An 11,502-nucleotide genomic window follows, 5' to 3' on the forward strand; every position below is an offset into this window, starting at 1 on the left:
AATGCTTCTGAGAGCTTCACATTCCCGTTAGTTGGACAGTTTAGATTGAAAACCTAAACAGTTCAGATTGAGAATTGGACAGCTTAGACTGAGAATCTAAGCTGTCTCACAAACAGGAACGTGAAACTCTGAGTAGCAGTTTTTTGTGAAAGTTTTGTGATGTCTTTGCAGCTTTAATAATGATAAAGCATATACATATATATATATATATATATATATATCTGTGAGAGTTAGAGGTTGGGAAGCCAACCAACCAAGGGATAGTACCTATCCAATATACTGCTGGTAGTGTACCCAATTATTAATACCCAAGTGCTGGTTATTGCGTGGCAATCTTGCAATTGAGTGTTATATATGGGCAGGGGTAAAAAGTGGTTTACCCTTAATTTATACTGCAAATAAGAAAATGGAGATGATACGAAAACGACATACATCAGCCGGTAGACATTCTAGCGTGTCAATTTATTCCAAAGTAATAGAATGTATTAGAAGAATACATACACATGTGATACCCATGTGTTACACACACGCATGTACTAATATTGGAGAAAAGTGCAAAAGATCGGGTTGTCAGTCGGTGGTAGTTCCTTACAGCCGTTTCTGCCCTGTATGTATATATATATATATATATATATATATATATATATACATACATATATATATATATATATCAGTTTCTCTCTTTCTCTCTCCTGCTCTCTTTCCCCTCTCTCTCCCTCTCCCTCCCCCTCTCTCTCTCCCGACTCTCCAATATTCATGTTCGTATTTCAGGTTTTTAAGTTTCCTGTTTTAACATTTAAAAAAAAAAAAATTACTTTTAGCGGATAACTTTACAGGTTGATGTTGTTGTTGTTGATGTATTCTGTTGTTGTTGTTGTTGTTGCTGATATATAATGCCATTGTTGTTATTAATATCATTAACACTATGCCATTGTTATTGTTGCTATTTTTATCATTATTATTATTATTATTATTATTATTATTATTATTATCATTATCCAACCCATGCCAGCATGAATGTTAAATAACGATGATAATAATATTGGCTTTTGTTTTTTTACTTTATTTTTTTTTGTCGAGTGATTTGTTTTTCTTTTTTGGAGTGTTTTTCTTGCCATATTTTATTTTATTTTATTTATATAATTTTTTTTGTGCTTAATGGTTGGATTGCTTCCATAATGCTTTATAACACTAATTGCTTTATTTCAATTATTATTATTATTTTTGTTTTTGTTATGGATCACTTGAATGCTATTCCTATGGATTGCTTCTGTGCTTTTTTTTTTATCATTCTTGATGGATGTCATCTCTGTTGCATTCATAATGGATGGCTTCTGTTTTTTATTTTTTTTTAATTTTATTTCAACAGGATTACTCTAGTAAACTCTTAGTTTAATGTCAATATATTTAATGTAGAGAACATGGAAAGAAAAATAAATAAAATAAAGTGAAATAAAAATAATCATGTAAGGAACGAAAAAAAAAAAGAAAATCAGTAAGAAATATTTAGTCATTTAATTGGCAAGTATGGGTGACAACTCTGCGTGTGTTTTAGTCTTATTACCAGCTGACCTTTTCAGCAAACCATATGTTTCACGCTATACCAGTGGTTCTCAAAGTGGATTGGTATTGCTCTGCTGGGGGCAGTGGAAGGTTCCAAGGGGCATTGAAGAAAAGGGGGTGATAATGGGGTAGTGATTCGTGTAAAAAGTGGGGTGATAAGTGAGGCAATAATGAGCCTCATGTAAAAACAAGATAATGGATTCATTAGGTTAAATTTTATTTGTTAAATACAGTTGCTTTGAATTTGCTTCAGAAAGGGGTCTATGTTTGTGATGGTTAGTTTAGAAGCGTATACTAGGAATGTGGTCTGGGTGTCAGAGGGGCAGAAGCCCAAAAAAGTTTGGGAACCACTGCTCTACACTGCACTTGTCAAAGTTGTGATGAGACTATCACAAAGGAAACGTATAAGAATTGTTTTAGACTCAGGGATACCATCTGCATTGGAAGCGATACTTAAATTAGCATTAACATGTTTCATGTAGTGTACATTAAGAAAACCTACTTAGAAGTATTTGTATGTGAGATTTCTATATAGTTTGGGTTGTTTTGTAAGGAACTCCTCTCATACAGATTGCTTTTAAAATGAACTGCTTTGAAAATGGATTGCTGTGTAAAGGGTTATACATGTTCTGATGGGACACCTTCTAACAAATTGCTTTTCTTATGGATCACTTAGCAAGTTGCTCTCTCTCTCTCTCTCTCTCTCTCTCTCTCTCTCTCTCTCTCTCTCTCTCCGTATATATTGGCTGAAATGCACAAAAATTAGAAAGCATTTATAAACGAATGTATATCATGTAAAAAGCACCTGTGCTGGTGCCACGTAAAAAGCACTCTGTACACCCTGTGAAGTGGTTGGCACTAGGAAAGGGCATCCAGCTGTAGAAACCATTCCTGGTGCAACTCCTCAGCCGGCCAGCCCCTGTCAAACCATCAAACCCATGCCAGCATGGAAAAACAGACATTAAATGAAGATGATGATGACAATGATATTATTTTATAATACATACTTATATATAGCTACAAACACACACACACACACAAATTCTAATCTGTATATATATAAAACATTATGTGTGTGTGTGTGTGTGTGTGTATATATATATATATATATATATATATATATATACACACACATACACACACACACATACATACATATATATAATATTTATAGCCCCTGTCTACCAAACTCTCTCTCACGCGGCAGTGGCCTGCCTGGGGCCATAGCAGAAGTCACTTGACTAAAATGCCATGCTGTGGGACTGAACCTGAAACTGTTTGGTTGCAAAGTGAATTTCTTTGTTACACAGCCATCTGCACATATAATATAATACACACACACACACACACACGATTTATTCCCATGTGCACATGTGTCAGTATTCCCATGTGTCAGTATTCCCATGTGTAAGTATTCCCATGTGCACATGTGTCAGTATTCACATTGTTTTTGCTCTCGGAAGTTTATACTGACTTCATTCTATCGTTTGTGCCATTTGCTTTGCCACTTTTTGGAAACATTGGAACATTGCTTCTAGAATCTACCATTCTGCTATGGTTATTATTCTCAATTTTTTTTCCCTATATAAGTTGTAAGATCTTTCAGCTCCATGCAAATATAGACCCATTTAGGCTCAGTACATATCTACTGATGGTGGTGATGGTGGTGGCTTATACACAGCAAACACACTAACATAAATCCAACCTTGCTATGTGAAGTAGGTCCTTATTCAAATTCCGCTAAATTTATTAAAGAATTCTATCCTCAAACACTGACTTTTATTTACTAAATGACAGAAAAACAAGGACTCATCTTGTGAGGAACAACAACCAAAATGAAATAACATCAATTGAATTATCAATTTATTTCATGTTTACATTTATTTTGTTTTCTATTTTAAATTATCTATTTATTGGTTTATTTCAAAATATCTTAGAAATTGCTTGGTGCTTTAAGCTAGCTATGGCAGAGGTAATTTTAATATTTTGATATTTTACCTTTTTTTTTAAAACCAAAAGAATTTGTTGTTGTTGTTATCATTTTTAGAATGATTTAAAAGTGGAAATATTAAGAATGTGGGGATGGCCTGTGGCTAATTGGATGCTGTGGCTAATTGGATGCTGTGTCAGTTGTCATCAGAGGATAAGATTTATTTCCTAAAGAGAAACTGTTGCAACACCTGAAATGGTTGGACATTAAGATGAGTGCTCCAGGAAGCTTCTCTTCTTGGAACATAGTCTTGAAAGGGTTTTTTTCTTCCCTGTTTGATGCTGTTCGTTAACATGAAGGAAAGGAAAATACACACAACACACACATGCGCGCGTGTGTGTGTATTCATAAATAGTTGTTTTACTTGTTTTAGTCACTGGATTGTGGCCATGCTGGAGCACTGCCCTTGAACTTATACTATCCCCCCCCCCAAAGTCTGGTAGTTTTCTGTCAGTTTCTTTTGTGGAACTGCTATGTCACTAGGATGTAAACAAACCAACATTGGTTGTCAGGGTGGTGATGGGGACAAGCACACCCACACACACACGCTTAAACACAGCAGGCTTCAACACAGCATCCTGTCTGCAAAATTAGCTTGCAAGGCATTGGGCTGGGCAATAACAGAAGACTGTCACCCAAGGTACCACACTGTGGGGATGAACCTGAAGCCATTTGACTGCAAAGTGATCCCCCCCCCCACACTTCACCCCAAATGTAATTCTTCAGAATTACTTAAGCAGCATTCTTTTACGTTAAAGATTTTGATTAAGTCTTTGATGTCATTCCACTGTTAAGCTTGTTTAAAGCGTAACACAGAAAAAAAAAACAAAAAAAACACCTCATGACAAACATAATAAAAATAACAACTATCATAATAATAAAAATATTTCTTTAATTGAGAAATTGGTAATTTTTTGAAGAAAAAAAAGAATATATAATAATAATAATAATAATAATAATAATAATAATGTAATACAAAATATAAATGATGTAATAAATAAATAATAATAATAATAGTAATAATAATAATAATGGTAATTTATGCTCATTTGCGGTTCCAGATAACTGTATATTTAGGAAGACGATTGAACTATCTTTGACGATGGCATGTTTCTGTAATCCTACATGTCTCTTTGACAATGGCATGTTTTTGTAATCCTACATGTCTCTCCATTATCTCTCTCTGACCGTATAATCTCTCTATATCTTTCTGTCTATCTATCTTTCACTTTATTACTTTGCATGGCATTGTTCGACGTCTAGATGTGGCCAAGGTCACAGATAACGAGGAATGGTTGGAAAAGCAAGGTTAGTCTTGATATATCTCTCTCTATATATATATGACATTTCTCTGTTCAACTAACACTAACAGTATTATTTTTATTATTATTATTATTATTAACATACTAATTCTTTCTGCTATAGGCACAAGGCCTGAGACTTGGGGTGGGGACGAGGGCTAGCTGAATAAGTCGATTTCATCCCACGGTGTTTGACTGGTTCTGATTTTATAAGACGAAGGGCAAAGTTGGCCTCAATTGAATCTGAAGTTGCAGTGTAAAACTGGAAGGAATCCTAGAAAGTTACTATTTTAAAATCTTACAATGACAGATATTCAGCAACAATACTTTGGAGTAAAGATTGTTTGCCAACATAACATGGCAGTCCTGGTTTAGGAGTAATGTTGCTATCATTTAACCCCAGGAGACATTGTCTCCAGCTGGCTGTATGACATGATCTGTGTCCTTATATTTTCAAACAAGGGAATCTAGCACCCCCACTCAGCTCAAAACAATATCTGTGTATTGCAATTTCTAGGTTATTTCCCTTCATCAGCACAGAATAATTGTTCAGGAATACACAGATATTGTTTTGAGCTGAGTGGGGGTGCTAGATTCCTTTGTTCAAAAATTTAGCCTCTTCTGAGGCTAAATTACAGCAACATTCATCCTAAACCAGGACTGCCATGTTATGTTGGCAAACAATCTTTACTGGAAGGAATTGCTGTTAAGTGTTTTGTCTGGTCTGCAAACAATTCTGCCACCTTACTGCCATTTTTAATTATTCTGTTTATTGTGGGCACCAGACTTGAAATTTTGTTTGGAGGGTGGGCTGGTTGATTACATTGACTCCCCTCCCCCACCAGTGCTTACCTTGTCATTTATTTTATCGACCATGAAAAGATAACAGTCAAAGTTAACTTCGGTAGAATTTGAACTCAGAATGTAAAAGCAGAAAAAATGGCACTAAGCACTTTTTCTGGCATGCCAACAGGTCTGCTAGCTCACCACTTTATACATAGACTAATCGTTTCTAATTTAAGCACAAGGCAAACAATTTTGGCAGTGGTAGTGGTGGTGGGGCAAACCAATATCATTCCCCCACCCCACTCAAATATTTGACTTGTACTTATTTTATAAAACCTGGCAAAGTGGCTGAGTTCCCTCTGAGCATTGGGCCTCATGGAGGCAATGACCAATATCTTTGTCATTATGTCGTGGCAGATACTGGTGTCATGCAAATGGCACCTGTGTCAGTGACACAGAAAAGCACCCGTGCCACTCTCACAGTGGTTGGCATTAGGAAGGGCATCCAACCATAGAAAACCTTGCCAAATCAGACTAGAGTCTGGTGCAGCCTTCCACCTTACCAACCCTGGTCAAACCGTCCAACCCATGCCAGCATGGACAACGGACGTTAAATGATGATGAAAGGCAAAGTTAGTCTTGGTGTGATTTGAGCTTAGAATATAATGAGCTGAAAGAATTACCAGAATTTTCTCCGATGTGCTAATGACCCTGCCAGTCTGCTGAGTAATAGCAGGATGTAGCTAGAAAGATGAAGAAATTTTGGAAGACAAAGCTGACCATTATTGCTGTGGTTTTAGGTGCACTTGGTATTTTGCTTGGATAAAAGGCAAAAATAAAGAAAACTAAGCACAAAGAATTTTGCTGAAATTCTTAGAGAAATATTGGTAACAAGTACTGAGAAATAAGAAATAATTCATTATACGTGACCTGGAACAAAGCAAAGTCGACTTTGGCAGAATTTGAACTCTGAATGCGAAGATGGAGGAAATGCTGCTAAGCATTTTGTCCCACATGCTAATGGTTCAACCAGCTCTCTCTGCCACAATAATCCTTTCTACTATAGGTACAAGGCCTGAAATTTCGGGGGAGGGGGGGGTAAGTTGATTACATTGACCCCAGTGCTTGACTGGTACTAATTTGATCAAGTTTTGGACGGATGAAAAGCAAAGTTGACATGAGCGGAATTTGAACTCCGAATGTAAAGACAGATGAAATATTGCTAAACATTTCACCTGGTGTGCTTAACGATTCTGTCAGCTTGCCACCTTATAAATAACAATAATAGTGATTTCAGATTTTGGCACAAGGCCAGCACTTTCATGAGATTACATCAAACCCCAGTGCTTAACTGGTACCTGTTTTAGCACCCTCAAAAGGATGAAAGGCAAAGTCAGACCTCAGTGGAATTTGAACTCAGAACGTAAAGACTGACAAAAAACTTTTAAGCATTTCACTCAGCATGCTAAGCAGGAAAAAAAAAATAATAATAACTGCAGAAATGTTATTGATTGCTTTATCTTTCGATATTAACCACACAGAAAATGAAGTTTATTTTTTATTCTAAGCTTTTCTGAATAATTTCAACTTTTTTATATTCTTACTAAGCACTAGTTAAACACAAAGAGAAAGAGAGAGTGAGTGAGCATGAGCCTGTGTGTGCGCGTGCATCTGTGTGTGTGTGTAGCTTGATTTGTGATTTAAGGGTAAGTAGAATTTTGGAATTACAAAGATAAAGGAAAAGAATAGATACAGATTGAGGTGAATTATGTTTTTTTTAATTTTTATTGCATGTACAATGGTATGATTGGTTATATTGGCTTATGGGTAGGATAACAAGTTCCTGCCATTTACTATTCTTAGTAATACAGACAAAACACCAACACACTGATATATATAGATATGTGTGTATATGCAGAGGGACAAAAAGAGAGATCAAAAATGCACAGACAGAAGCCGAAATCCTAAACAAGGCAAGATGAATTCTATGTGATTTCTTCATCTCATGCCATGGAAATGGAAACGGTTAATTAGGATCTTGTAGACGGTGTCCTTCATAATGTATGTTGGATCAAAAGATCTCTGTCTTTGATTCTGCCAGCTGTGGTCTTTGAATATACTGTCATCATCGTGGTACACACATATCTTTCTGACTCCTCTCATCATATACATACAGTTAAAAACACACACAAAAACCTGTCATATTCCGTTTTCATTTATTTCTTGAGGTGTTAAAATTTTCAACACATATCTGTGATCTTCTTACTGACTCAGTCCCACTGCAACTGTTGCTGGTGAGGTTTTAAAAGCATCATGCTTTTGTTTTTCATTTTACAAATTTCTCATAATATAATTTAATATTTGAGTCTGAAGGCTCCGGCCATAGGCGAACCCATTCGAGATTAACCTGGGGCTAAACACCACCAGCAATTTGCACACTTTATAAAGACATGACAATAGCCCCGCCAGTTGTCACTCTTATTTCTTTCTTTGTCTAACAACAAAACAGCTTCTCTTTTTTATAAACACCTAACAACAACAGATTCGTCTGTTTTCAAACACCTAACCACAAGTTGTCACCTTCTACAAACATTTAACAACAACATTTAACCAAACTGATTTATTAATCTTTATTAAACCAAACTTGGTATTTCTTCATTAATCTTTGGTTTTGTTTTAGTCAAGTTGTTGTTTTATCCCTTCAGCATTCAATTTACTCAATCAAATGTAATGCTTATTTCTTCATGCATTATTTTGTAGCTTCAAGATTTCATTGCTGTGATCGTTTACTTTTTAGAATGACATTGTAGGGTAGGTGCAAGAAGCCAGATTTGGCCAGTTCAAGCATAAAACAGGAAGAATATTTGGGTCAGATATTGCCAGTTTAAATGCTAAAGGGTTGAAATTTTTTCCCTTCTGTTTTTCCATAACAAATTCAGTGGAGCACCTGTTTAACATTTTGTTGCTGTTGTTATTATTGCAGTTGTTGTTGTTGTTGTTGTTATTGCTGGTGTTGTTGTAATTGCTGTTGTTGCACATAAAATAAGGCGGCATGTTTTGTTGCATTGATGTGGAATTGTTGTGGCTGTCCTTCTGGCTTTTGCAGTCTACTCATGAAAATGCGTTCTGTTAACTCAGGGTATGCTTAGGTACACGAGGCTGAGGTTGGGAATGACGGGAGTCAGACTCTATAAACCCCCCATTCACCATGCATTGAACAGTAGTGGAACACTAGTTTAGCCCAGGGTCAACCATGGCCTAAATTAGTGAAGAAAATGGCGGGATGGGGAGGGGGTGATGACTAAACTAGATTTGCTTTGACCCAAGGTCAACACAGGGGTTAAACTATGATAACCAGTCCAGCCAACTCCACCTCATTTTCTAACTTGTATACAGGGGACCCAGAATCACAGTGACCAACCTGTTTTTGTTTTTAAATGGTAAAATGTGGTGAGAGAGAGAGATTTGGCTGTTGTTTTCAGCAGGTTGAGTGACAACATAATGGCTCTGTGAAGTTTTCCATCATTATGCCTGGAAATCATTTATGCATTCCTTGACTGGTGTTTGCCTCTTGTTGTGGTTTAGCCCCTACTCCATCCAGGTCAGCCCTGATGAGGGTAACCTATAATTAAAGGATTTTCAGCCATGTATGGCTCTGCTTCTTATAAAAATTGATCATCTTTTGGTTAAAGGAAATCTAAATAAGTATGTTAGTGATGATGATGATGTTGTTTATTATGATTGAGGTTTGTAATGCTAATATTGGTATTTTTTTCTTTCTTTTTTCTTTATTTATTCCTTATTCGTTACCCTGCTGCCTTCTTGGGTTTCTTTCTGTAACCAATCAAACTACCTGACCCCCACATTGACCCCCTTCAATGGACAAACAGGCCTATTGGATGAGATACGCCAGCTAAACGATGACAAACGGCTTATGTCCCAGCTGATGCAACAAAATCAGGAGAGCTACGAGAAAAGGACACATGAACTGCTTAGTTCTGGCGAGGACATAGAACATCGGTACAGTGAGCTGCTGGAGGAGAAGCGCCAGCAGGTGGATGACCTCAAGTTGCAGCTGGAGGCCGTCGACAGACAGCTGAAGGCCAACAAGCAATTTCTCAATGTAAGTTTCTGCCTTGTGAAAGACTCATCAGCTTATCTATTTATGTGATTTTCACCCTTAAACTGGTCATTTTATCTGTTCTCGTGTGTGTGCTTATGCATGTACGTTTGTTGGTATTGTGTGTATTTTAGGGATTGTGTGGATGTGTGTGTACATGCACATGCATGTGTTTATGTATGTGTATATGTGCATCTTTGTTGATATTGTGAGAGTGTGGTTATGTGTGCACCTTTGTATGTGTGTGTATGTATGATCATCTATTTGTTGCATGCATGTCTCTGTGCATATCTTTGCACATATGTGCATGTTTGTGTGTGCACATGTCTTTTTCAGTGTGTGTATATGTGACTCTAAGAATATGATTGCATTATAGTGGTGTGAATAAGTGTTGTTGTTTAACCCCGAGTCAGTCTTGATCAAACAGACTTATGATCAAAGGCATTCCAGCCATGACCATTCTGCCTTTTCCCTATGATTACATTATCCAATGTGTCCTTTCCTAAGATGATATGATGTGATTTGAGAGAGATTTGGTTACTGTTTCTTGCAGGTCAAATGGTTATGTAGAAGCTTCCTTGTTGATTTGTGATGTAGACAGTAGCTCCATCTGGTGTTGATGTGGTGCAGTATTTTGATCGAGGTAGACCAAGAACAAAGTAGTTTGATAATATCCATAGTCTTGGTCAGCCATGCTTGGGAATCCAGCTGAAAAGTCTAATGATGGTTGCTTCTGATAGGACCCTAAAGGGGAGGTGCCTGGCGACTCTTCCACCGTGACCTTCCCAAGAATAAGGGGCAGAAAAGATGGATGGATTGATGGATAGCTGTTGCTGTCTTGTGCTGTGTTCAGTGTCATGTAGTGTCGGCCAAGAAGGTGAATGTCAGATACCCCTCACCCCACCTGTCGTCTACCTCACTGTGTCATCACCAGGCATAGCTGAGTGGTTATGGGTTCAATCCCACTGCATGACATCTTGAGCAGGTGTCTTCTACTAAAGACCTTCGGCTGACAAATGCCTAATGAGTGAATTTGGTAGGAAGAAATTGTGTGGAAGCCTATTGTGTGTGTGTGTATCTACATGTGTGTTTGTGTTTGTCCTTCACCACTGGTTGACAACCGATGTTGGTTTGTTTACATCCCCATAACTTAGAAGTTTGGTAAAAGTGTTATTCACTGTCCATTTGCTACTCTGTGTGTGTGTGTGTGTGTGTGTGTGTGTGTGTGTATATATATATATATATATATATATATATATATATATATATAATAAAAGGGTAAAATTAATTAATTAATCAATCAATTAATTAATAAATAATTTTGCCAAGTAGTTCGGTACATTAAAATAACCTTTATAGGTAAAATTATAGAATTAGTCTATAATTATAAGCATAATTATAATCAGGGGTCAGCTAATTGCTTTGCCGCACACCAAATTTAGAAATAGGAGTTAAATGCCTTTTCTACTACCACAAAGATCTTCCAGACAGTAACGCACTTTTTGTGTGGGAGATCCTTATGGTAGTAGAAAAGGCATTTAACACCTATTTCTAAATTCAGTGCATGGTGAAGCAATTAACTGACTCCTGATTATAATTATGTTGATAATTATTGAATATTTGTATCTATCTATCTATCTATCTATCTATCTATCTATCTATCTATCTATCTATCTATCTATCTCTCTCTCTCTCTCTCTCTCTCTCTCTCTCTCTCTCTCTCTCTCTCTCTCTCTCTCTCT

General features: G+C 36.7%; 1 protein-coding gene across 10 annotated transcripts in view; it reads left to right on the forward strand.

Moving 5' to 3' along the window:
* Positions 1 to 11,502, forward strand: part of LOC106868309 (A-kinase anchor protein 9) — a 351,276-nt gene that overhangs the window by 255,034 nt on the left and 84,740 nt on the right. For 9 of the 10 annotated variants that reach the window (XM_052970882.1, XM_052970883.1, XM_052970887.1 and 6 more), the window contains 2 exons: positions 4,817 to 4,861; positions 9,531 to 9,763. In XM_052970882.1, coding sequence (XP_052826842.1) covers positions 4,817 to 4,861; positions 9,531 to 9,763 — 278 coding nt within the window. The remainder of the gene's footprint in view (positions 1 to 4,816; positions 4,862 to 9,530; positions 9,764 to 11,502) is intronic. The other variant, XM_052970885.1, reaches the window with a different exon arrangement.

This window comes from Octopus bimaculoides, chromosome 9 (genome assembly GCF_001194135.2).
Source record: "Octopus bimaculoides isolate UCB-OBI-ISO-001 chromosome 9, ASM119413v2, whole genome shotgun sequence".
Taxonomy (NCBI): Eukaryota; Metazoa; Mollusca; class Cephalopoda; order Octopoda; family Octopodidae; genus Octopus; species Octopus bimaculoides.